The following is a 21,802-nucleotide window of genomic DNA, read 5'->3' as shown; positions in this document are numbered from 1 at the left end:
ATATTTTCTGACCTTTAGTAAATTTATGTATAAAAGTATATGCCAAGAGCACATAACTGAATTAGAAGACAATTGTTTTAAGCTAAGTTATATTTGGAATCCAACAAGATTTTGAAGATTAAACAAAGTAACAAATGAGTAAGTAAAAAAAGAAATAAAATTAATTCACTGCTTCTCCTAGCTAAACAGAGAGTTAAACCTCTAAGTCCATGATTACAGATCCAAAATCACATGGGAAAGCATGCAGGGTAGAGACTAGAAAGTCAGTTTCTAATCAGCTTTCCAGGACAAAAATCTCTGTTGATACTTCTTAATAACTCCATTAAGTTTGGATGCTAGAAAATAATGATGAGATGTTAGAGAAAGCACAATGAAATTACTCAGTATCTGTGTTTTTGTAGGAGTTCTGTATATTACATAAAAGCCTCTCTAGTACAATGACATAACATTAATTGATGACCAAGTTCATCAGGCAGGCTGCCTTTCACTAAATGCAACAGCAGTCTTACAAGGACACACAGGATCCCTCAGAAGGATACTTCACAGGCAAAACACCTGCTCTGCTATTTAATATTTTATATAGTTATTAGCTTTGATGAGATGTTTCTGTTGTTACCTGTAGTTCACATACCCCACACAGCTGAGTATGCCTTTAACACACTGGTGCATCTGCCACTCCACAGACTTTCAGAAAAATCTAAGTTATGGACAATAAATTAAGTTGCACTAATTAAACTGGCAATAAATAGCATTACCCTCGTGTCTCAACAGTTTCTACCCCATGAGTTTGGAACTTCAAACTAGTGTTTCAACACATGATTTTACTTTGCCATTCACAAGACTAAAGACTGCTTTTTGAGCAGACATAGTCTGAGGGAATAAACAAGTTAAATTACTGATCCCTTATGAATCCTGCATTGTCTATATTTTACTTTGAATAGCTTTATCCCACACTGAATATTCTTTTAGAACTAAGCTTTCTCTAACAAAAATTTGACTATTCCTTATTGCCTGTGACCAAGAAGATAAAACGTTACTAATTTTAATGAAGGCATTAATGGGAAATACAGCTTTTACTATACTTCACAAAGAGACTTTAGCTACCCTTTACATTTAACAAGTTACAGCAGATGCTTTTAAAAGAGTCAATTTGCTGAGTGTTCTATATGGAGATTTTATGAACTAGACTTCACAGAAATACATTTTTCAAGACTACAGTAGGTAGTTCTATCTAAAAAAAATGATATGAACATGTAAGTGAATGGGGGAAAAGTATGCAGAACAAGTCTGAAACAACAGCCTAGTATGACAGTACACAACAGTTTCCAATTCAACAGTCACCATGAAGAGTTTCTGATCCTTGGAAAGGGTCACACAAGGAGTCCAGAAACGACATTACTATTTTAAAATGGTTCACTATTTTACATGGTTCCCCAACAGTTCCACTTTTTCAGATGACATGATGCTTAATTTTGTCTGAAATAATATCTATCCAGAACACACAAACATACTGCAACAGGAATGAGCGGGGGGGGAAAAAAAGGAAAAGAAAAAAAAGATGTCTTCCTCTCTCAAGCTGAAATCCAAGGTAAGCACAGTGGATCATGGAATCCAAGCCTGCAGGTTTTAAAGAACTAAAGCTACTTTGAGTAAAAACAACTGTAAACTGTTCCAGCACACCTTCTTTCAGTGTGTGGTGGCAGACACTTAGCACAGTCACCCAGCAGGCCATGGTTCCCCTGGGGCAATGCCAGAAAAACTTCAGTTTCACCAACTGAACTGCTCTCCCAGAACTGACATGAAGCTGGAAGTGAAGCACTGAAGAAACAGTGATGAGACATTCCATACTGAGATACATACAGATATTCCATACAGATATTCCACTCTGTGACTGTTCAGTTTTCCAACTGAGCTACAAATATTTGTGTTTCTCAAGCAGAGAGCTCAGAGGAGATGAGGCATTCATGATGTGAGCAACAGAAAATGTACTGAAGAATCTCTTCTAACATGGTGATAATTTGGACTGTAAAGTCCTTAGGTAGAGTCCAGAAATAAATGGATGAGGCACCAAAAATCCTTTCAAGCTGCAGTTCAAATACACTTTTTTTTTCTTCTATTGCTGAATGCATCTTTAGAAAGAGATTGGGCAAACTTACACAGGTAAATTTTTGAGCTCTTCATGATGAATTCAAACAAAGTCCACAAACTACCTAAAGTATACAAACTATTCCAAATACTTCAGTCTGAAATTCCCAGAGCTCAGTCTTTTGGACACAGCAACGACTAGAAAAGCATCTTCAAAGTAAAATGATGGTAGAAGTATACAAAAGGATTTAAGGACAAAGAAAAAATACCTTTGACAAATGAGCAGGTGAAAATACTCATTAAAAGCAGCTCAATACTAGCAAGCAGATAAAAAGTAAGACTTGACAAAGAATAAGTAATGCTTTGAAGCAGACAACATTAAGGTAAGCAAAAAAATATGGCTTGATTTGAGCTAGTGGTTCTGAACAACAGGCTACTTTAGCTGAAATTGGTATATATCTGAGTTGTACTTGTCTTCTGCATACAGCCAGAGTATATGTGGATGACAACAGACAGAGGTACACTGCAGGGACAGCACATTCCCAGTAGCAACACATCCTAACCCATCGAAGTCTGGCCATGCCACAAACCTATCCTGATGTTTCTTTCAATTTTTCATGCCACAATAACTATGATCCAGTAGCAATCATGCATGGAGGAGGAAAAGAGAAAAAAATCTTGATTGCACTGGGTACAATGTAATCATCCACAATTGCTATAATTCACACCCATTTGTTTCAGACTTGTTACAGCCTTCACTGTAACATGTTTCTGATCCCACTACATCAACTACATACAGCCAGAGAAGGTGCAGGAGCCTGTAGAGCCTCTCTGGGAAAATGAGTTGTTTCAGCACTTGACTGTCCTCGCAGGGAAGAAGTTCTGCCCTTACGTGCAGTTACAATTCCCACTTTGATCAGTGTTTGTTGGCTCACCACAGCAATGAGCCTGGCTTGGGCTTTTTCACAACCACCTCACAAGTAATGGAAGACTGCTAATTTGTCCCACCTATGTAATATTCAAATGAGTTTTAGTTCAAGTAGATGCAATTCTACCTGTAGACACTGTAGGACAAAAGAAGCCCTCAAAGACAACATGAGAACAGCTCAAATTTAAAAACTGTTTCAAGTAAGTTCTAAATCAGCTGTGCTCTTTAATTAGAAACAGCCTATCCCACTGGGTGCATACAGAATGAGAGACTTCCCTAACTCTAAATACAGGCATAGATGCATTTTATTCCACTGCTTCAGGAAAAAGTATTGAATCTTCACACAAGATTATTAACAGCAGAATTCATTTTTTTTCCTTCCTCCTTCAAAGTAAGCCAAGAAAAGTAAATACATTATCTGCACATAGTAGCACACAGCCCCATACAGCTTAGAAATTTTATTCTTCACAGGAGCATATCCACACCTTCTGTCTGTCAGCAGAGGAAATAGCTATTACACCCATTCAAAGATAGTATGTAACAGCTCAGCAAAGCTCACTTGGAAAATACACATAAACTTTTAAAGCATAAAAGTCTGTTTACATTACATTTCAATTTAAAATGGAAGAACATGTCAGTAATCAAACCTCTGCGTGTTCACACAGGAGCACTTTCTACTCACAACTGAGCCCACAAGGCTCCTTAAGTAGTTCCAAGATGCTACAGGGATATGCATCCTCTGGGAAGGTCTAACATCAGTTCAGGCTTTATGAGCTCAGGAAATACAGAAGCCACCTACAAAACTATTCAAGTACCTCAAAAGAGAAAGACCTCAAAAGAGAAAGCTAGTGCACAGCACCCAAACCATCTCCATGGGCTGGTTTAAGTATGATGTCCTAAAAATATGACTCTTACATAAAGGGTCAGAATAACAGACATCAGAATAAGTGAATCCTATTGTCTCAGCAGAGAAATTATGGAGAGCTTAGACTTGCATCTGAAAGGAAGGCAGAACACTGCTTTTCTACAAAAAACACAGAGCTGTATCTGCCAGAGGCAGAAAATATTTGTGCACCCATGTCCAAAGCCACAATCTGCTGAACTTCAATACATCTGGCAACTGCTGTCTCTGAATGTGACTTGCATGTCATCAAGTGAGAGGAAAGCCCAAGAACTGAGAGCTAAGTAAAAGATTGTGCCAGTTTTTCCATTAAGAATTCTTTGCAAAGAGAATTCCTCTAGTCAAACTACTCATAATCTCATTAAGCCTAACAATATCAAGTTTACCATCCACATGAGTAATAACTGGAATCTGAGAAGTTCAAGGCTGTTCTTACAACATTTGGATGTCCAAGAAGGTTTTCCCCAGGTCAAGAACCACTTAAGCAGGACTCCATTTTCCAGGTTAAATAGTGAGTAGCTGAAAAAGATATCTAAGTTATTCCCCATTTCATTTCAAATATAAAATAATTGTTTCAGTAAAAGAAAAATAAATTCCAAACAGTAGCAGGACATTACTGCAAACCCAATTTCTTATTTGTGTAGGAAGTAGTGAAAAATACTTCTCAATTATACCACTACATTGAACTAGTGTACACTACTTGAAACCTGCGGTATTTTCTGTCCTTCATTTCCTTCTCCAATGAGTTTGATGTCAAGTCCAAAATTACCACACTCCTCTCCTACCCCAATCAATTCCCTCTACATTATACAGAACAGTGTTTCATGTTGTCAAAAGTCTACACTCACTCTGCCTTCTAAAGCATTTTTTTCACTACAAAGCAAAACCAAAACTAAGGCTGCTGTTTTCTGTATTCCTTACTGTTTCAACAGAAAGGATATTTCTATAAAAATTACCTCATTATTCTTGTTAATTCTAGTGTCTATTAATTTTAGTGCCTACAGCACCAAAAAGCATGAAAAACACAATCAAAGCCAGGAAACTGCAGGCTAGGAAGCATCATCTCCATGCCTGGGCAGGTGATAGGATAAAATAGAAGTTACTTCTATTCTAGACACAGTAAGGACAAGATGATGACTGGGAGCAGTCAGCATGGATTTAGCACTGGGAAAAGGACACCTGACCAGCCTGGTAGCCTCCTACAATGAATAAGGAACTTGGCAGATGAGAGGAAGGCAATAGATGTTTATTTTGACTTCAGTAGAGCTTCTGACACTGCCATTCATAATGGCTGTCCCCACAGACAGAGTACAGACTACAAAAGCAGATAGGATAGTGAGGTGGACTGACAACCGCCCAAAGTGCCAAACTCAAAGAGCTGTGGTCAGGGGCACAAAGTCCATTTGGAGAACAGTCACAAGTGATATACTCCAGGAGTCAGTAATGGAACCAATACTGTTCAAAATCTCATTCACAGCCTGGAAGATGGGACACACTGCACCCTCAGCATATTTACAGATGATACAAAACTGGAAAGAATGACTGATGGACTAGATGTGTGCACTGCCTGTCAGAGTGACATGGACAGGCTGGAGAGTTGCTTGAAGAGAAAACTTGGGAAGGGCAACAAAAGGGAAATGGAAAGCCCTGAACCTGGAGAAGAATAACACCATGTACCAGCATACACTGCAGAACCACCAGTTGGAAAAATCACCACAGAGAACAGCCCAGGATGCAGGGGAGTAAGAAATTAAAATTAAGCCAGCAATGTGCCCTTGCTCAGAAGGCCAACAGCATCCTGCACTGTAATCATAAGATTGTTGCCAGCAGGTCAAGGTATGTGGTCCTTCCCCTACAGTCAGCATTGGTGAGACATCTGGAGAGCTGTGCCCAGTGCTGGGCTCCCCACTACAACAGACAGGGACACACTGGACCAGGTCCAAGGAAGAGCTGCTGAGATGACTGAGGAGGCAGATTGAAGCACCTGCCACATTGGAAGAAGCTGAGAGAGCTGGGACTGTTTAACCTGAAGAGGAAAAGTCTCAGCAGTATCTCAATGTGTAGAAATACTTAATGCATATAAATAAGTGATGTGCTTACATCCCAAGTAAGGAAAACTGAGACACTCTTCTCAGGAGCGCACAGGGAAAGGACAAGAGGCAATGGGTACAAATCAAAGTATAGGAAAACAGTATTTCAGCCTAATGAGTGTTTGACTGTGTGGGTGGTCACACCCTGGAACAGGCTGCCCAGAGAGGCTGCAGACTCTCCATTGCTGGAGATATTCAAAACCTGACTGGAAACAGCCCTCAGCCACCTGCTCTGATGGCCCTTGAGTCAACCTGTAGCATGGGATTAGACAATCTACAGAGACTGCTTCAAGCCTCCACAATCTTGTGAAGCTCACTCATTGGATTCTATTCTATACACTACACCTTAGAGAAGGAAACAGAAGATATAAAATCTCCATAAAGTGACAGAGGTTCGAGTATCAAATGAAACAAGGATGATTTTGACAATACCTGGGATTACTTCCAAGAAAGAAAGAAGAAGAAGAAAAAAAAAAAAAAAAAAAAAAAAAAAAAAAAAAAAAAAAAAAAAAAAAAAAGGGAAAGAAAGAGGAGAGACGAAGCTGATCTAGCAGGTGGAATTTAGTTAGGGTTTGAACTGTTTAGAAAGACAAGAAAGCCTGCAGATAGTCCTAAAAGGCTTGTAGCTGTCTTTCTGGCATGAAGTTACTACAGTAAATTTTCACTCTAGTATTTTTCTAGAGCACCTGTACAGACATCCTGCCAAACTAAAGTCAGAAAGGCTGGTGTGCCTTAAAAAAAATGAAGGGAGACTTTGCCATGTTGTATTTAAATATCACTCTAGACTATTATTAAAGACAACCCAGCACAATGAACTGCATACTATGAAAGAAAATAGAAAAATGAAACATTTATTCTGATGAAGTTTCAACCAGGCTCTACATATTAAATAAGGTAATATAAAAGTATGAGTCACTGAAGTTGCAGCCAGATCCCTCATACATTTTGGAGTTTCTGTAAAACTCCAGATAGAAGTGTTGTTTCTGCAATCCAAATAAGAAGCATCTTGGATAGTCTTTCAAATAGGCTATATTAAAATCTGATGATAAGTAAATTTTCACCTGTGGCCATCTAATATTAAATAAGTATTTTAAAAAATAGTGAACTGGCTCTACAAAAAATAAATATGATATTTACAGAGTAAAACTAAAATGTATAGCTTTAAGTTTAATATCAGGGCTCTATAGAATCCATTTAAAATAGCTTCTGAACACAAAACACCATTTAAAACAAAAACATTGGCAAAACACCTCTGCAGAATCAGATTTAGTTTCACCATATTGCAACAGTGCAAATTACCCATTTCAGAGGAAGCAAGACAGAAGAGCATCCAGCAAACAATGCCACAAAGGATGAGCACAAAACAGATGTGGGAAAAATAAACAGCCTTCCTGCCCTGGAATTTGTAAAAAGGTCTGCAAAGAGCAAACAGGACTTCTTACTGCAATTTGACTTCTAGACCCATAAAAGGAGTTCCATGAGAAAAGACACTCAGATGAATAAAATAAAAATAAATAGTGGGCATTGAAAAGGCTTTTAGAAGAACATTGCTCTTGGAAATCGAGATTTATCCAATATTTTTTAGTGTTCTGTAACAAAAATGTAGCTATAACCTGATTTTTAAAAATTCCATTTGAACACTGAATCTTTTAAATACTGTCTTCAAAAACAGCCTTTGCCTATGTCTGATTCAACAGACACTTTTAAAGAAGATATTCAATGTTGCTTTGACAAAAGCCTGCTAATACAGAATAACCATAGCAGTATTTTTTTATTCTTTTTTCTTAAAAAACTATAAAAACCCATGGCCAGTATAATTCATGTAATACAGTCCCACATTCCCTCGGTGATTAACACTGCACAATTCACGATCTCCTCGCTGTTCTGAGAGGAGGAATGCGTGGTGCATTGCCCTTAAACTACATAAGGCTAGCTAAAAGAAGGCTGTTTCACATCCCTGATTAACAAGGGATAACTGTTCACCCCCTCCAGGGCTGCTCAAAACCAGGTACTCCCAACCTGAGCTCATTACTCTTCCATACCTGTGTGAAGTATTAACTCTTCAAATGCTCACACATTCAGACTGAAGCCACACAGATGATTAGTACCAACGTGACAGGGAGGAAACAAAAGTAACATCAAGCAGCCTTAAAAAACAAGCACGTGAATAAGCCCACAGGTTTTAGGCAGCTGAACCTGGATTTCCCAATTGCAGTAGTAAAAACTGCTCAGAATGTACCCCAAATGAAAAAATTAGTTCTCAGGTTTCAGAAATGAACTTGCATGCCACAATGAAGACCAGCATTCAGTGAGAAAAGAAACTAGACACTAACTTTCAGCTAAAGAGCTAAGACCTCAATCTAAGAGCTCGGTACAACTTCTATACCATATAACTCAAGGTCTTATCCTCAAAAAACTGATATCATTGACAATTTATAATCAAGCACAAGATGAAACATTGTTAATTATCGGCTGTGCTTTTAGGACTGATAGTGATATAAAAGATTCCTGAAATAGTAGTTCCACTTCTAACACAGAATTTTTGCCAGGGATCCTAAAACTCCACATTAGCCTTTACATCTAAGTGTCTGTAAATTAGGGGGCGGGGGGGAAGGTCATATTTTGCTTCAGCTAAAAATCAAAACTGCATCATAAAACCAAATGACATTTAACACTTTTTCCAGAAGTACCTGCTCCTAAATTTCAATCATATAGCTTTATACAAGTGAAATCTAAGGTTTCTAACACTTCTCTTTTGTTACTGAAATGACTGTATACTATCAGATTCAAAACTCAAAAAGAAAGTTCAGCCCAAACCTGCTTAGTCTAGGATTAATTTCTTGACACACCTCACACTTAAAGAATCACAGAAAATATTGCCACTCTCCTTTTAAAAGTATTTTCCTACTTGGAATTTACATTTTATTGACAGAGTTAAATCAATTCAGAATAAAACTGCAATCTCATGCCACACATCAATACATAACAAAAAGTTAGCACATTAATCTCTGGACAGCATGTTTTTTCCCATCAGTGATTCAGTAAATCTGCACCCTAAGAAAGAGCATATTCATAATATATTAGCCCTTATTCATATATTCATAATATAGCCCTTTTCTAGAATAGTCAGGAAGAACAGTACTCATCTAGTCTCTTTTGAAGCAGCTGTTAATGCCTTGATAAATGCCCAGGCCTGGTGGGCAGTTATGCCCAAGACAAACTGTATTTGTTTTTACCCTAGATGGAACATTTTATTTCTTAGTCTACCCTGAGATGCACAACTTTGTAAAATGAGATGTTCTGAAAACTGCATACATTCAGAGATCATGGTAACTGCTCAGTCAGTTTTGATTTTATAATTTCAAAACCTACTAAATGCTGTGTAATAGTTTTCCATGCTTATCTAAGTCAGAGCTCAAATTGATAACTCTAACACTGTAATACATGAAATACAGCTAAACCCCACTTTATTTTACTGAAGCCCATTTCCAATTTTTGACAAGATGATCTCCTTTGTATTGGAGTTACAATTAAGCCCTTGCTGCAGCTGAAGCTGCACACAGTAATTTCACATATTGGTTTGTATCCTGTGAAGAAATCCACCTAGTACTACAGCTTGTTTACTAAGTAGAAAGAACCTTTCCTTGAAACAATGTAGTTGAAATATACTTTTCCCTCTGTGCTATGGCACATCTGTAAGTTTCAAATTTTTCATTCATAACATGAACAAGACAATACTGACTTTCAGTACTACTCAAACACTTGTAAGTACACACCTAAGTGAGTGCTCTCTTCATGTTAACTTTGAATAACTTGTATTAATGTATTTATGGAGATGGAGCCCAAACAAATAGCAAGTAGGGACAAATCCCCAGTTTGTCATTTTAGAACTGCATTGCAAAAATTTAGAAAAATCAATGAACTATAACAAAACATTTAATTTTTGAAATATTTCTTTCTACATCACTAATTTATTGTAACAAACATGAAAATACAACAGATAGCTTTCTGTTTAAAAGGTACTTCGTGTACCAACTTGATATTCAACCCTTACAGCATTCTTTTCTTGAACTCAATTTCAGCTTACTCACATCATGTAGCTCAGGGGGGCTGTTTCATGGGGAGGTTTGGTGGGGATATTTAGCTTAGACACCACCTCAGAAGTTGAAGTTATTCCTTTGAGATTAACATTTCATCTACACACTAGTTTTTAGCAGAAATAGGTTTGGTGGGGGCATTGGTGGCTTATATTTCCTTTGTTTGTGGTGGTTTGGTTTTCAGGGTTTCTTTTTCCCATAGTTTGGTTTTTTTAAGTCTATACAGGTAACACTTTAGAACTGTTAACATAATAAATGGACATTTTAAAAATAAAATCTCTTAATTCAAGTATCAAAAACATAGAGACTTGGCCTGGAAAGTTTTTAGGCCACACAAGTAACCTTTCTCACAGGAGTAATCAGTGAGACTACTCATGCAAACCAAGTTATTCACATGGTAAATGTCTACAAAATCAGACTCTCGATCAGCATTTTTAGGAACATACTGCTTCCTCAATGGATTATTCATAAATACAGGAAGAAAAAAAGTGAGCAGTTTTGAAACTATTGCTGTAAACTCTTCCCATTCTGATACTTAATCCATGTCATACCCCTAGCATAGAGGAGCAAGAATCCCAACTACTAGCCTTAAAAGCATACTAAGAAAAATTATGACTGAAAAGCTTTCCTATCAACCAATTTTTTTATATAAATGAAGAGGTAACTGCTCTTCTCTGTAAACAAGTGAAGAGTATATTTAGCCCTCAAAAACCTGTCAACCCTCTATTTCTGGAGTACACTGAACTGAAAAGAATTTAAATATGAGTAGCTTCTTACAGAACTGGTTCAACAGTCTATGGCAGCTGTCTTCAACAAAATTTTATACCTCCCTCCAGATGACAGCAACTTGTAAAAACATATTTTGAGCAGTATTTGCAACACTAGAGAATGAGGTGAACCTGGGGATAACAATGGCCTACACTTACTAAAAATATATATTAAAGCTGTGTCTAACAATGTCAGTTTCCATAAAGTAGAAACTTTTAGTTTATCTTTGTCTTGCTTTCTTAAGATACTATTTCAAACTATTATAAACATCACACCCAAGATGACAGTTTTATGAAGAAAGAAGAAACAAGTGTTTAATTTCACATTCTCATCAGGAATTGTTTCAAAAGGTTTTGTCCCCCATAATAAGCAGTGCTCTCTGGAAATCCATAAGTGTTGTGAAAATCCTCCATGTCCTGACCCTTTTTGTCTTCCTGCCATGAAACATATTGAAAACCACTGCTGACACATGACTGTGGTCTCTGTGAGAGAGGTTCACAAAATGTAAGAGGCCACATCCAATCCTTTCTCTATGGGACTTGCCATAAACTGAACAGCTCCATACTCCTCAGAGGCCCTGCTCAAGCACACGGGCTCATATAAGTTACCAGATAATTAAGAAAGTCTTGCAGATGTTAAATACTGTAATTATTCCAGATGTCAAGACTGTAAATTAGTCCAAGAGCTTTTAGCACTGCTTCAGGAGGTACTCAAAGGTACAAGCTGTCCCAACTGAACTTCAATGCATGCAGCCCATTTTTCAGTCAGAGGGGGTTGTTTCAGCGCACAGAGCATCTACACAACAAAACAGACCATGCCATTCTTCAGTACCCAGTCTGTGAAGAAAACCATATTTATGAGAGGCTTGGCAGCTCAGGCAGTGTTGTACAAAACTGGCTTGGACTGGAGCCTTAAGAGCTCAACCCTTAAGAGCCTTTAAGGCTGTCAGAGACTGGAACTGAGTGAACACTGCAGTGTAGAGCCATTTGTTTGACCTGAAGACTTCCCACAAAGTATCTGCCTAAAAGGCTTACAGCAATATCAACTTCACCAGGGTTTCTCCAGTTACTAAAGTTTCCACAAACCTAAAATTTAGTAAGTTGCTCATTTCCACCTTGCTCTTCCCTCCTGTTTTTTTTTAAGTAGCAGGCATAGCTACGCAATCATTTGTTGCAAACTGGAAACTTTTTTTAATTCAGGTTGCTGTATAATAATCACTTGTTACAGCAGTATTTACTGTAGCCTTGGGTTCCACTGCCCTTGTACAATTGCACTGGTGTGACACAAATTCCCACTGTGGAGCACATTAGGTCTAAATAGCTTTGTGTACATACTAACCTACATAGTATACCAGAGAAATGTTGTTATTTTATTAAGCTATAGAAGAAACCACGTGAGAGATTTTTATGGATTTAATAAAAATCATTCTTAAGCAGATCTCTTCTGAAGAGATCAAAAGTTTCTGCTCTCTGAGATTAATTTTACAAAGCATTTCAGGTCTTCCCCTCCATTAAAGGGAGCTGAGGAGATCCAGAACCTTGAATTATCAGACCCATAATTGAGTATTCACAAGTAACTTATTAACCAACCAAACAGTTCATTGGAAATCAGCATTACTGGTCTAAAAAAACTTTTTAACTGAAATTCCAGTTAAAACCAAACAAACAATCCCCAAGAAACAAAAAAACACCACCCAAACAAACAAACCCACAGCACTTCACTTAGAGGGATGGGCATTTCTTTTCTCAAAGAGAAACTACTGTGAAAGCCTGTTGTTCACATTAAAGAGTACTGAAGAACAGGAAATATCTTTGTAAGTTCTGCCTGTATACATTAGCACAAGATATTTCAACATAAGCAGTATTACATGTAAACAATCTTATAGATCAAACTGAGTTCATTTAAGTTGCAGTGAAGTTCTCTTATACCCTCTGCTTGCTTGCTAAAAGGTCTGTGTCAGGTATTCTTTAACAGCAGCTTGGCACATTACACTTGGAGTGAAAATGTGATACCCTACACTCACACATTGAAAAAAATTAAAAACATTTAAAGTGCTTGCTATTTAATGTATAAAAGAAAACTCTTGAATGAAGTAGCCACAGGTTTCCTGAGAAATCATTTTGGATTTCAAAATCCCAAGGAGATGAATTGGTTGTCAGATAACAATGTGCCTTCATCAGATGGACTTGGCAGTTGTAAACAAGAAGAATTTTCTCAGCTTTTCCCCACAAATATGAAATATTTGCTCTTAGCCAACAGCTGGGGCAGTTTAAAGACATCCTGCATATATATTCAAATTACAAGTCACCCACACACCTAACACGAACTGAATTCCAGAAAATTAAAAAAAACTGACAAGTGTTGGAGCAGATGTAGCTTAACTCTGAAGAAAAATTATCTAATAGCGAAGGTCTAAATAACTGAATTTTCAGATAGCAGTTTGCCTGTTGAAGGGTGAACAAACATAACCCATGAAGTAGCCAAAAGTATCACAATTTCTCTTCAGAACTAGTATCTGATATAAATGGAAAATAGCCATTGTTTTCCAGTTATCAAGGGAGAATCAAGAGAAAAAATTGAAACAATGTAATGGCAAAATACAAACACATCAAGCAAGTAAGTTTTAACTACTGAAGTTCATTTTTCTCTGGTAAAACAATTCTATACTTCAGAAATAATAAACAGTAAAAGCCTTGAAGTTTTTGAAATTTGTTAATATATCACATACTTTGAAAGAATTAAGAAATAAAGCTCTTTTAAAACTTTCGAAGCATTTGGTATCTCAGTGTCAAACCACATTCACAGTGAAAGAGTGGATCTCAATGTTTTTTCTTGTTTCATATGCTTATTTACTTTTGCAATATAAACTACAGTGCTGTTTATTTTTTTTATCTAGACACCATAAACAAAATTTAGGGATGTGTATATATTATTTCAATATATCCCTCAGCAGGAAAACTTGTTTTAAATCCCTATATTTTGTACAAAGTTGAAAAGACATTGTAAAAAAGCATCAAGTGTTTTAATACAACTTAGAAATGCACAGCCAGTTTTTCTTCCAAAGAGCAATCGATCTCATTAAAATTTATTTTTAAAAAAGTTGCACTATATAATAACACTAATTTTTTAGGTCAAAAAGTTACTTTGGCTTATTTGAAAAAATGAGGTAATTATCTCAAGTCCATAATATTTCAACTATTATAGAAATATCATAATCACACTGGTGGTTACTAAGTCTCTTGAACAGCTTTGTCTTAATGGCCAACCAAACCATCATGGCTTGTGGGGGTTTTTGCTTTAAACACACAGCCAGGAGCTGTGGATACAAAGCAGCTATAATAAGACAAACTATGTTCAGGCTAGTGCTGCTTTTCAATTAGAAAATTAGAAATATTTTTATGAAGTTAAAGAAGCAGCAAATCAAACACTAAACAAAATCTCAGAGACATACTTAAAGAAAAGGTGATATAAGGAAAATGCAACAACTACAATCCTTAATAATGAAGACAGGAATACATATATTAATACTTTCCAGACTCCACACTACATCCAACAAGCAGCATCCTACTTTCAACAAGTCAGATGTCCCAAGATGCACAATATATTTTAAAAATATTTTCTTTTGAAGTGTAACAAAATAAGAAGGCGCATACTGCAAACTAATGTGGGAATTACTGATTTTCTAGGTCTCACTGTGACCAAGCAGGTGTTTGTACTTCACTAGATAAGGTCCTCTCATCTCTACTCCACCTCTCCCCACAGTACTCAATTTTTTTTAATCTAAATTTAAATTGTTTTTGAAAACTAACAGTTCATAATTTTTATAAGCCTTTGTAAAAGCTTTCATCATATAAAAACTGGAGTAGAGTTGAACCACTGCTATGTAGGAAGAAAACATTCTATAGCCAGTAGTTACCTCCAATAAGGCACTGTATAAAACATCTAACACTACAGGTCAGAGAATAGGCTTCTTTTGGTGCATTGGAGTTCTCAAAAGTCCTTTTGTATTCAAGATTAAAGTGAAAATATTTTATAGTATTCGAACTATTTCCTACGGGGCAATTGCAGTTTGCACTTTGAGTCCGGGCTGCTCTTGAATGCTTCCCCCCAGCCAAGTCCCTAAAATATCACTTGAAAATTTCTTACTTCTCTCTCAGTAAGGCTAGAAGTCTCAAATTAAAAAAAAAAAAAGAGTACTTAAAAAATCTGAAGCCGAGTACCTTGACACACAATTAACTTGACCCCCCAAAAGTTGATACTTTTAGAATTAAAAATACTTACAGCCTCTCCAGTTCTTTTAAATCCTGGAATGCTCCTCTCTCAATAGTACTAATCTTGTTCTCCATGAGCTGGCTGAAATATAGAAATTTTTATATGTAAGTTTTAATAACTCTGAGATAACTTGTTGCATTAACAATGGTCATTTAAAGGCAACCACATATTCTTTAAAACAATCCAACAGCTTTTCTAGATTGACATCCACTTCAACCTTCTGTATCCCTGTCACCAACAATTTACATGGACTCATATACCCAAAAGAAGGAAAACAAGCCTTGGTAAACAGAACAGAAATTGATATTACATTTTCTCATTTATTTAAAGAGTTAAAAAGCGACACATATGCCTACAGGCTGCGTGCACACGCACACACATCACTGCCCCTCGGCAAGTTGGAAGGCTCCAGTCGAACAGCACAGAGGTGATACTGGCCTCACATGAGAGCAACAAAATTAAAACTCTGAATAGTGGTGTTGGGAGAAACATCAGTGAAAGACTGCACACACCGTAACCATAAGAGTATCTCTGTTTTGTAAGGAACTTAAAAATTACTACAATGTTATATTTACTTCAGAGAGAAAAGGAAAAGGATTTTACAAGATAGCTTGCTCAAACTAAACTAGCCGTAACAAATACGCTAAGTAGTTAGATATTTCCTACAGAAAGCAACAAAAAAAACCAAACCAAAAACAAAGCAATAAAAACCAAATAAAACCCACCAAAAAACCCCACAAACTGCTATCAAATTTTAAAACCTCAAAAATGCTTGCATGTTTTTTTAAAACAAATTTTAAAAACCAAACAAACACCCATCCACACAAACCGACCAAACAATTTCTTCCTCAACTTCAGTGGTAAATTGTTTCCTTTTTGTTCAGAAACTACAGAAGAGCAATAATAATCACCTGGGACTTGCTTTTACATTCAGTAAAGGAATAACTTTTTCTTAATCAACTCATAGTTCTGGTTGAGAGTACCCATTTTCAGTGTGAACTATAAATTTCACAGCCTTAAACTGAAGTAACTCCAATGGTTATTCAACCAGTTTTAGCAACTCAATTACTTGTAAGCTATGTGCTAAATTGAGTCTTCAAGTTCTCATAATCTTAAGGGGAGATTAAAAAAAAAATAGACAAATTTTATTTAGGGGAATTTCTAACTTGTGCGTAACAGTGTATAACACGTGGCACAGCAGTTTTGTGTTCAGATACTGTAATACATAATACAGTAGCTAAAAAAATGATAACCCATCCAGCTAGTGAACTGAAATGAAACTACAAGCTGTAGCATCAGTCCTAAAAGTTATCAGTGAGAGAAAGAGAAAACTTACAGAACTCGAAGGTGCCTTAGACCAGCAAAGTCGGTCTTCGTGATTCTCGTGATGTTATTTCCATTAAGATCCCTAGGAAGAATAATTTGTAAGCAGCAAAATTAAAAATTCAAAACTATTTTTAAATTGTTTTGTTTGTTTTCATGGGCACAGCATTTTCAGAAGTTGGGAGACATAAATGAATGCAACAAACCATTCTTACAATTAATACCATGTGAGTTCCTGATTTCCAACCAGCTGAAATACTATTTACCTTGAATACAGTAGTTTGAAACTTTGTAGCAGGAGAGTCTTGGAAAGTCAGTTCTGCCTGCCATTACAAAGCTCACATTTAACTACAAACTTTACCAATAGAAGAGCCCAAGACTCTATGAATGGGGTTATAACTGCGTTTAGAAAACCATAAAAAACTTAGTACCTATAGGCATATCCATATATATGCTCGAACCTTTATTTAACTGTTACAAAAACTAAGTGACTGAAAAAAAAAAAGACAATTTTCATCATTTCAAGCAATTTTCAGATTTCCCAGCATGGTCAGTAAGGTGGCATAGGGCTTAGCTACCTATAACAAACATTAGGTTTCAAACAAGTGTTAACGCTGTTAGAGTAAGTGATGGGAAATAGGATTTTATCAACGCTAAGCTCTCCACTTGCTGCACAGGAAGCTATACTGACTGCAGAATGCAAAGCAAGTTCAGGAGCAACAGAAACCTGTATTTAGGCCCTAGTATTTCTCATCGTACTTCTATACTACTTTTTCTTCTAGAGTATATGCACCTTTTTCATAACTTTTTTGGAGTTAAGATACAAACATCTTTTAATTCCAATCACACACAGATAAGTCACACTTGGCAATTCAGAGATAAATCTTTGGGAAATGGTATTCTAACAATTACAGCTCATTCCCAAAGTAGCTACAGGAAAAAAAAAAAAAAAAGAAAAAAAAAAGATAAAAAGTAGTATTTCTTTTAGTGCTTTACACCACATTTGGCCAAAACACCACTGTAAAGAAACCACATGAGTCTCAGGAGCAATTTGTCCTTGATACTCTTCCTGAGTGAAATTCACCACTCCAGACGTGCGTGCACATGCCAACATTTGAGTGACTTATCAGAGAGTGAAAAATAATGCACACGACTTCCACTCTTAGGACCCCTCTGAGAGGCAGCCTGATACGATAAACACCCGGCCACATAGAGAAAACAGCCCAGCCGCGGGCGGAGGGGGGATCACCGCTGTGGCAGGACGTGGTGCCCTGCGAGCGGGGCTATCGCACGGCCGTGCCCTCGCCCGCGGGCGATGCGCGCTGGCTCCGCGGCGGGAGGGAGCGCTGCGCGCCCCGGGCCTCCCTGCCCGCGCCCGCGGAGCGCGGCCCGCCTCTGCCCGGGGGAAGGCGAGCCCTACTAGCCAAGTTTGACGGGAAATGGGCGCCGAGGGACAGACCGCTCCGCCGCCGCCCCGGGGCGCCCCTCGGCCGCGGCGGTGCCCGCCCCCGCTCCCCGCGGAGGCGGGAACCGCGCTGCTCACCGCAGCTTCCCGGGATGAAAGGCAGCGCCTGGGAGCAGCGCCCACCTCTTTCCGCATCGCTGTGAAACGGGCACGGGCGGCAGCAGCAGAAGGGAACAGCAACCCCCCACCCAAAGGGCGTCCCGACCCCAAACCAGGCCGGCGCCGGGGGCCACCTCAGCCCGACAGCGGCGGGAGCCCTGAAGGGAGCAGGGGGCCGAGGGGCGCTCGCCGCCGCCCCGGCCGGGTTACTTACAGCCTCTCGGTGTTGCGGGGGATGTTCCTCGGGACGCCGCGCAGCGCCAGCCCGTGACAGTCCACGGTGCTCCCCGAGCAGGAGCACTGCGCCGGGCACGGCTGCGGCGCCACCGCGCCCGCCATCGCCAGCAGCAGCCCCAGGGACAGGGTGAGCTTCCCCCAGCCGCACATCATCACCGCCCGCTGCAGCCCGGCCGGGCCCGCCGGCCTCGGCCCCGGGGAGGCGCGGGGCGCGCCGCCCTCCTCCTCGCCGCGGGGAGCGCTCGGGCAACTTTCAGGGTGCGGAGACAGCGAAGTCTTTTCTATCCAAAGCCAAGTGAAGAAAACAACCCCGGCAAAGCGTGGCGGGTGACACCGGTCCGCGGCTGAAGGCAACTTCGCTGGGCGCCGGGCCGCGCCCGGGCCGTCCCTCGCTAGCCCGTCGGTGGCTGGGAGAGGGGTCTCGTCTTCACACGCTCCCCGCAATGGCGAAGCAAGCCCAGGGGCTCAGGGTGCGGCGGAGTTGGGCGAGCTACTTATTCTCCTCTTCGCCCCTTTCGAAGCCGTGCCTGCCCGCGGAGCCCCCGGCGAGAGGCCGCGGAGCGCCCTCCGCCCCAGCGGCGCTCCCCGCGCAGCGCTGCAGCCGCTCCCACGCGCGTCCCCCGCCGCGGGCCGCTCACAGCCCCACGGGGGGCGGCGGCGGGGCTGACACCGCGCACACACCGCCCTGCCACAGGCGCCTCAGCAAATCATACCCCTCTCGCAGGCATTCATCAAACTGTCTCACGGAAGGAGGAGGGAGGGGAGAAAAAAAAAGTCAAACACACAAGATGCTGTTGGGCTTGGCTCTCCACCCCCCGCGCCCCCTCCTGCTGTACGCTCCCAAGCCAAGTTTAGCAGGAAAGGGCTGGTCCTAGAACACGATAATAATAAGGAGTCGAGAAGTGATTCGTTGCCCTGCTGGAAGGGAGTTCATCCACGACCTTCTCCGCGGTGACAGATCACAGTTATAGATCCTCCTGTGATCCCGGGAGCACGGCGAGACAGAGCAGATAACAAGCGAAGTGCGGCGAGAGCGGGAGGGGCGGGGAGGGGTGTGATCCTGCTCCCCGTGGTCTCCCGGATACCGTGGCTTTGCTGCGGCAAAGGCACCTGATGGAAGAGGTGGGAACTGCTCAGTCCTTCCAGGTGAGGCCACTTCAGCAGCTCCCGAGCTTGCTGCAGGAAAGGGAGCAACTTTCCTCCTCTCCCGGAGCCCCCGAGGCACAGCGTCTCGGGAAAGGCTGGCGCCTCTTTCCCCGATCCCGCCGGTGCACCTGAGCTGTCGGTGCCGGTGCCGAACAGCCCGGCCCTCGGCTCCCTGGCGGCGGCGCTCCTCCGGCGCGGAGGGAAACGGCGGAGGGGGGCGGCGGGGAGCGGGAGAACGGAGGCGACACGCCGGGCGGGCTCCTTCCCTCGCACCCCGAGTCTTTCCGCTTGAACAATGGGATAGCACTGCCGCTCGCAGGCCGGCCGGCTCTCCTCCCCGCCGCAAGGTGCCCGCCGCCGACCGCCGAAAGTGCTCCCCGAGCGCGGCCAGCAGCCGAACGAGCCGCCGGCACCGCGCCGAGAGCTCCTCACGCGGCCGCCCGGCGCCCCCGCCCTGCCCGGCGCGGCGCCCCTCGCCCGCTCCCACGGAGCCGGGAGCGCCCCCCGCGCCGCCCTATATAGGGTCGGCCTGGCCGCGCCCCCCCGGCCCCGCCCGCAGCGCCCCGCGCCCGCTCACTGGCTGCGCTCCGCCCGCCCGGCCCGCCCGGCACGGCCCCGGCCCGCCCGGCACGGCCCCGGCACGGCCCCCGCGGGGCGGGGGTGCGCGGCGGCGCCGCCGATGAATGAAAGTTGGGGCAGCGCGGTGGCGGTGGGGCACGCCGTGCCCCCAGCCCGGGCGGGGAGCGCCTCCCCTCTCCCCTCTGCCCTCTCCGCTCCCCTCTCAGTCCCCGCCGCACGGAGCGCGGAGTTGCTGCGCGGAGTTTGTCACTGGCCTGCGCGTGTCAGGCGCTCCACGAGGGCTCCACCGCGGGAGCTCCGCGGTGCTCTTGTGGGCTTTAGCTGGAGAGGGAGGGGGCTGAAACGCCGCTGGCTGCACTTGAGAGATGCCTTGGGAGTCTCACCGGGGGTCTTATCTGGGAAAGAGGACAAGGATTGTAGTGGCATGGCTTTTGGTTCCAGATTTGGCGTGAAATACACCAGAATCTCTCACAAGTTATTTTAGAAAATAAAATAAAAGAGGCAAGTGTTATTCCATGCATTAAAATAGGTCGAGTAGCAACCTTAACACTGCTCCTTAACAAAACAGCTTCCATTAAAAAAAAAAAAAAAATCCTTAATACACACAGTCTTCGTAAAAAATTTTCCTAATGTGTTGCTTATTGTCAGCGCATCTTCCGCAATCCTAGGAAAATACTATGTGCATCTTAACATTTTAACTCATTTTGTTCTTCCTTGCTTGTGAATTCAGTTCCATGCGATTTATAGCAGCTCTTGAGACTCCAGTAATAGGTGAAAGTGATTTGTCTTTCATTAGATGGCGAACCCCAGCAGGGATGACTAAGCCTTCAGCAAGGTGTAGTTTGGAAATGCTCAAGGGAGTCTATAGTTTCTTCCATATGGCTGGGTCCAGCTGAGTCCCTTCCTCCCTGGGGTCTTGGCTGCACAATCCCCGCAAGAGGCTTACTTACTGTGCCTTTCTGCCCGTTACCAAGAGGACAAATTCTCTTCTCAGAAATGCTACTCTAGAGCTCGGTTAATCTGCTGAAGTGGAAGCCAACAAAGTTACTCCTGACTTCTCTTACTGTAGAATGTGAGCCCAAAGGAAAATTGTTAAAAATGCACATGCCCACAAAAGCTTTATAGTTTTTGATCCATTTGTTTAGACAACGCTCAGTAAATATGGTGGTTACACTGTTTTCAAATGCTGATAATGGCATCTTTGCTTTTACAGAGATGCTAAAATACTCCAGTTTTTACACTGATGCGGGAAAGAGAATTCAGTGAGTGTAAGGGGAATGCATCAGCTTCTGTGTATAAATGCTTTTCACTCTTTTCTCCCATTTGGTTGTTTTAAGTCTTTACAAAGGATTTCAAAAGGAATTTGCAAGTTTCTAGCAAGCAATAGAAAAGAAAAAAACCCCTTATTCTAACATATCGCTTTTGTGCCTCTACTAAAATCCTTTAAAAATATAACTCGAGGCAGACAAAACCCAGAAAATAGAAATATTAACCATTCCGTACTTTCCATTATTTGTTTCAAGTACCAGCAATGTGCTTGGTGCTGCAGAAGACAGAAAGACAAGAAACAGTAAATCTTTTTAATATAGTAATTCTCAGAAAATCTAAATCAATTCTTAGAGCATTAAATATTGCTGAACTACTTTATGCAGACCTGATTCAAAATCTGAATAGGTCTTAATTTAATATACTTTGTTTTCAAAGAGAAGCATTCTAAGTATAAGCAAGATCATTTTTTATTCCTTTTGGGGGCGGGGGTTCATTGATTTTCAACATGCCCACCTTTGAAGCATACCTTTCAGTCATTCAGAT

At 41.2% G+C, this 21,802-nt stretch overlaps 1 protein-coding gene across 3 annotated transcripts in view; it reads right to left on the bottom strand.

Annotated features, from left to right (window-relative positions):
- SLIT2 (slit guidance ligand 2) overlaps positions 1-19,894 on the bottom strand; it is a 260,009-nt gene extending 240,115 nt beyond the window's left edge. Inside the window, exons 1-3 of one of the 3 annotated variants that reach the window (XM_063401696.1) lie at positions 18,243-19,894; positions 16,478-16,549; positions 15,151-15,222 (exon numbers count right to left, since the gene is read on the bottom strand). In XM_063401696.1, coding sequence (XP_063257766.1) covers positions 15,151-15,222; positions 16,478-16,549; positions 18,243-18,418 — 320 coding nt within the window. In that variant the 5' untranslated portion in view covers positions 18,419-19,894. The remainder of the gene's footprint in view (positions 1-15,150; positions 15,223-16,477; positions 16,550-18,242) is intronic. The other 2 variants (XM_063401694.1, XM_063401695.1) reach the window with 2 other exon arrangements.
- Between the last annotated feature and the right edge of the window lie 1,908 nt (positions 19,895-21,802).

Source organism: Prinia subflava, chromosome 7 (genome assembly GCF_021018805.1).
Source record: "Prinia subflava isolate CZ2003 ecotype Zambia chromosome 7, Cam_Psub_1.2, whole genome shotgun sequence".
NCBI classification, from domain to species: Eukaryota; Metazoa; Chordata; class Aves; order Passeriformes; family Cisticolidae; genus Prinia; species Prinia subflava.
Note: the sequence above shows the minus strand (reverse complement) of the source record. Positions and strands in the feature narration are given on the sequence as shown.